Source organism: Choloepus didactylus, chromosome 18 (genome assembly GCF_015220235.1).
Source record: "Choloepus didactylus isolate mChoDid1 chromosome 18, mChoDid1.pri, whole genome shotgun sequence".
In the NCBI taxonomy this organism is placed as follows: domain Eukaryota; kingdom Metazoa; phylum Chordata; class Mammalia; order Pilosa; family Megalonychidae; genus Choloepus; species Choloepus didactylus.
The window spans coordinates 70,424,225-70,430,224 of NC_051324.1; the positions used below are offsets into that span (position 1 = coordinate 70,424,225).

The 6,000-nt window shown below is 41.2% G+C and overlaps 1 protein-coding gene across 1 annotated transcript; it reads left to right on the plus strand.

Moving 5' to 3' along the window:
- Positions 1 to 3,394: 3,394 nt before the first annotated feature.
- LOC119514273 (protein SCO1 homolog, mitochondrial-like) lies at positions 3,395 to 4,319 on the plus strand. The gene is given in 3 exon segments (XM_037809964.1): positions 3,395 to 3,522; positions 3,524 to 4,055; positions 4,105 to 4,319. Coding segments are annotated over 3 exon segments (867 nt in total). The 3' UTR covers positions 4,312 to 4,319.
- Positions 4,320 to 6,000: the final 1,681 nt, after the last annotated feature.

The window sequence follows — 6,000 nt, forward strand, 5'->3', positions numbered from 1 at the left end:
ACGTCTGCCCTTTCCTCAGGACTTTGGGGCAGGCAGTCCGACAAGAAGTGTTGAAGCGAGAGAGAAAATGAGTCTTTGCTCTGCAAGACCGCACTCACTGCAAGCTCCGGAGCTGTAGTCCTGAAGCTCTAACCCTGGCTCCTCCGTTACTGGTTGGGAGATGCTGAGCAACTAACTTAAACTCCCTCTAAATCTGGTCCCTCATCTGTGAAACGGACGCAAGCAGTTAAAAGGTTGTTATGAAGATTGAGTGAAATGAGGCATTTAAAAATAAGTCTCGGAACTGAGAGCTCCCTTAGATCAGGAAAAAGACAAGAAAGTCCCTTTCACTACTGCCATTGAATGCTGTACTGGAAGTTCTAGCAAAAGCATTAGACAAGAAAAATAAAATAAAATTGAAAATACCAAATGAAAAGGAAGAAGAAATAGCATGAAATTGGAAAGGAATAAGTAAAACTATCACCATGTGTAAATGACATAATCCTATATAGAAAATCCCAAAGTAGCAACAAGAAAGCTACTACAGCTAATAAACGAATTCAACACAGAATCAGGGTAAAAGAGCAATGTGAAAATCAGTAGTGTTTCTATCACCAGTAAAGAACAATCCAAAAAGGCAATTACAAAAACAATTCCATTGACATTAGCATTATCTAGAAATAAATTGAACCAAGAGGGTGAAAGACTTGTACACTGAAAACTACAAAACATTGCTGAAAGAAAGGAAAGAAGACCTAAATAAATAGAACGTCATCCCCATGTTAATGAATTGGAAGACAATATTGTTAAGATGTCAAAACTGCCTAAAATGATCTACAAATTCAATGTAAACCCTATGAGAATTCCAACAGCCTCTTTTGCAGAAATGGAAAGTTGATCCTCAAATTCACATGGAATTGCAAGAAGCCCCAAATATCTAAAACAATCTTGAAAAAGAAGGTCAGAGGACTCACACTTCCTGATTTCAAACCTTACTACAAAGCCACAGTATTTAAAACAGTGTGATGCTAGCTAAGGATAGCATATAGACAAATGGAATAGAATTGAGTATCCAGAGATAAATCCACATAGCTATGCTCAGTAAGGGTGCCAAGATCATTCAATGGGAAAAGAATAGTCTCTTCAACAAAAGATGCCAGGACAACTGGAAATCCACAAACAAAGGAATGAATGTGGATCTCTCACTCTCACCATATACAAAAATTAATTCAAAATGAATTAACAACCTAAACATAAGAGTTACAAGAAAACGTAGAGAGATATCTTCAGCACTTTGTAGTAGACAATAGACTTTTAGATTTTTATATCAAAAGCACAAGCAACAAAAGAAAAAGAAAGATAAAATGGGCCTCAAAATTAAAAACTGTTGTGCATCAAAGGACATTATTAAGAAAGTGAAAAGACAACCTACAGAGTGGGAGAAAATATTGGAAACCATATACCTGCTAAGGATTTAATACCCAGATTATAAAAATAACTCCTACAACTCGACAACAAAAAGACAAAGAATCCAATTTAAAAATGGGCCAACACTGGGCAGATAAATTCACTGCCCTCGCCCCTACACAGGACATAAATCTCCCTGGCAACATGGGACATGACTCCTGGGGATGAGCATGGACCTGGCATCATGGGATTGAGAACATCTTCTTGACCAAAAGAGGAATGAGAAATGACACAATAAAGTTTCAGTGGCTGAGAGATTTCAAATGGAGTCGTGAGGTCATTCTGGAGGATATTCTTATGTGCTACATAGATATCCCTTTTTAGTTTTAAGTGTATTAGAATTGCTAGAAGGAAATACCCAAAGCTGTCAAACTGCAACCCAGTGACCTTGATTCTTGAAGACAATTGTATAACTATGTAGCTTACACGGTGTGACTGTGTGATTGGGAAAACCTTGTGGCTCACCCTCCCTTTATCCAGCGTATGGACAGATGAGTAGAAAAATGGAGACAAAAATTAAATGAAAAATAGGGTAGGATGGGGGTGGGTGGGATGTTTCAGGTGTTCTTTTTTACTTCTATTTTTATTTTATTTTATTTATTTATTTTTGGAGTAATGAAAATGTTTAAAAATTGATTGTGGTATTAAATGTACAGCTATATGATGGTACTGTGATTAATTGATTGTACACTGTGGATGATTGTATGGTATGTGAATATATCTCAATAAAACTGAATTTTTAAAAAAATGGGCCAAGTTATAAAGGACAGACTAAGCCTACCCATAATCATGCCTAGGAGTCACCTCCAGAAAACATCTTTTGTTGCTCAGATGTGGACTTTCTCTCTCTAAGCCCAATTCCGCAAATAAATTCATCATCCTCCCCCCAATGTGGGACAGGACTCAGGTGAATGAGTCTCCCTGGTGACATGGGACAAGGATCCCAGGAGTGAGCCTGACCCTGGCATCAGGGGATTGAGAATGCCTTTTTGACCAAAGGGGGGAAAAGAAAGGCAACAAAATAAGGTTTCAGTGGCTAAGAGAATTCAAATAGAGTCGAGAGGCTGTCCTGGAGATTACTCCTATGCAAGCTTCAGCTAGATATGCCAGATGATCACAGTATGATAAGCCCAAGTCAACAGTAGTCCCCAAAACCTTAAAGAATACCTTGGTCCCTATCTGAAACTCTATAAAAAAAGTTTCACTTGCTAAGTTTATTTTTCAGAAACTTAAATCCTCCAGAATGTTCCTAGGCCAGATAAGTCCCAAAACCCAGAGGCACTAGCCTCTTCAAGAACATCAACCAGATGTGTCCCCCCTTCCCATAATGTTGACACCCCTTTTCAACATGAACAAGTTAGGGTGGTCACTGTCCAGACATCCCTGAAGATTGGGAAAGTGACTAAACTAGAGCAAGGGGCCTTCCAGCCCTATGGGGCTGCCCCAGCTTCACAACCATCTCCGCTACCCTGATTGGGCCACTGTGCAAGCTGCAGAACCAGGCGCCATGACAACTTGGGGCCTTGCAGGACTGTTCAGCCGTGTTGCGGCCACAGCATGGAGAACAGCCAGATTGCCCCTTTTGTGCCATTCTTTGAGGGAAATGAGTTCTTCTCTAGAAGGAAAGTCTGAAACTTGCCAAACAATCTCTTAAGAAGCCAAAGTTACCAGAAGGTTGTTTTGATGTACCAGAAGGTTCCCATTTAGAGAACCACTGGAAAAATTTCCAGATGATGTTAATCCTTTTACCAAAGAAAAGGGTGGACCCAGGTGCCCAGAACCTACTCAATATGGAGATTGGGAAAGTAAAGGACATTGTATTGACTTTTAAGTCACATATTCTTTTTCTGAATATGCACATCTGAATTAACTTATTTTTTATTATTTTATTTCTTACATAGTTTAAGGCATCTGATTTCTATGTGTTTAAAAATAGATATGGGCGCTCATGGCGGGGCTGCTAGTGGTCCCTGGCCGAGTCGTGCGACTTCCGGGTGGCCGCCTTTGGCGTTTCTTATGTCGCGGAGTCGAGCGTTGGGGTCCCGCAGAGGCGACCGCGAGCGCCTCCCCGAGGCAGCTGCCTGGGAAGCCGGGCCCTCGGCACTGCCCTGCCGTCGCCCCCGGGGTCGTCGGGGCCGGAATCGAAGGGCCGCAGAGACCCCACGCGCCCCTCGCAGCCCGGGCCCGTTTCTTGGAAGTCCTTAGCACTCACATTTGCTGTTGGAGGAGCTTTACTGGCTGGAATGAAATACTTCAAGAAAGAAAAGGCAGAAAAGCTGGAGAAGGAACGGCAGCAAAGTTTAGGAAAGCCTTTACTCGGGGGACCGTTTTCCCTCACAACTCATATTGGAGAACCTAAAACTGACAAGGACTACCTGGGCCAGTGGGTACTGATTTATTTTGGTTTCACTCATTGCCCTGATATCTGTCCAGAAGAACTAGAAAAAATGATTCAAGTCGTGGATGAAATAGATAGTATTCCATCACTACCAAATTTAACTCCGCTTTTCATCACTATTGACCCAGAGAGGGACACAAAAGAAGCCATTGCAACTTATGTGAAAGAATTTTCTCCCAAGCTGATTGGCTTGACTGGGACAAAAGAAGAGATTGATCTGCTGGTGGCTGCAAAAAAAAAAAAAAAAAAAAAAAGAAGAGATTGATCAAGTGGCCCGGGCATACAGAGTATATTACAGCCCAGGACCCAAGGATGAGGACGAGGACTACATAGTGGATCATACAATAATAATGTACTTGATTGGACCAGATGGTGAGTTTCTAGATTATTTTGGCCAGAACAAGAAGAATGCAGAAATAGCTGGTGCGATTGCTGCACTCATGAGGGAGCACCGGAAGAAGAGTTAGCTGGGCGGTGTTGCCAGAGGCGGTGCGCTCTCGCTAAAGAGGACAGTGGCTTTGTCCGTAAGACCAGAGGACCAAGATGATGTGAAGCCAGAGAGGAGCGGCCCTCGCGGAGGACACAGCAGGACGCGCCATGTTTGGTGACTTCACCCACGTAAACGGGGCCCCAGTTTAGCTCTGTTGCCCCTCCAGTATCTTGGACCCTTGCTTATGCAGATTATGGGACTTAATTTCCACGAAAAGAGGCTAATTTCTATAGTGCTCTTGCTTTCCTCTTCGAGTTCTTAGTGGCCTATTTGGAAAAACAGTCAAATTAGGCTCTCTGCCATTCAGAGTTAATTTTTATACTTGGAAACATAAGTGTAGTCTTGCTTGTTAATGGGTGTCAGTGTCAGGCTTGCATTTCATTCCACCGTCAGCAAAGTGCTGATTTGACTAATGAAGAGAAAACATATAGTTTGGGAAAACTGAATCAATTTGGGGGGCCTTCTATGTGATTTTTAGCGAAATGATATGCCAGATTTTCAGTGACATACGAAATGGAAATAAGAGGGTATCGATCATGAGTGTGATACAGAGTACTCCTGTGTAGACTGGATTGCACTGCTTGGAAAATAAAGGTGTCTTCAGTTTTGTAAAAAAAAAAAAATAGATATGATGGCTTTGGAAGAAAATATGCTACTATAAATTGGGGAAGAAAATATTTCTACATTAGCATATATGACTTTAAATTTAAATCTATTGAGGTATGGAAGTGATGGATTAGAGTTGCAAACTTTTACTTCATCATTTTTCATTTTAAATTAATTAAATAAATAAATACACATAAACCACTTGGAACAGTGCTGTATTAATTAGGGTTCTCTAGGGAAACAGAATCAATGAGAGGTGTCTCTGACTATCAAATTGTAAAAGTGACTCACACAACTGTGGGTATGCATGAGTCCAAATTCTATAGAGCAGTCAGCAAACTGTCAACTCAAAGGAAGATGTCCGATGAACTCCTCAGGAAATGAATCGGCAACTTTGACGAACTCCTCAGGAAATGAACTGGGATCTTTGACGAACATGTCTGAAGAACTCCTCAGGAAATGAACCGGCAACTTCGACGAACTCCTCAGGAAATGCTTCACTGGGCAGCCGAAGAAGAAGTGAAGGTCCTCTGGCTGTCTTGCTTATAAGTCTTCAACTGATTAATTGGATTAAATCCAGCCAATTGCATTCTCTCATTGTGGAAGGCACACCCCTTTGGTGAGTCATCAGTCACAGCTGCAGTCAATTGACTGATGATTTAATAAACCAGCCTGTTGGTTTATCAACCAGCCTCAAACCTCCTCACAGCAATTGTTAGGCCAGTGTTTGCTTGACCAGACAGCTGGGTACTATCACCTGGCCAAGCTGACACATGAACCTAACAATCATAAGTGCATAACACATACCTCTTATCAAATGTTAGTGATCGTTAAATCATAAATATATTTTTCCAGGTCTGTAGAATCTCTGGGGAGGAAGAGTAAGAGACAACAATTTGAAACACTTCAGTTGGAATTGTTTTATATGTATGCAACATTTAAAAATCATCAGTTGAAAAATAGTGATTATTTGCTTGGGTGAACTGAGCTGAAATATGTCAGTTTGTAAAACATAAAATTCAGGTACAGAGGGCAAATATGAGGAAAGCAGGGGATGGAA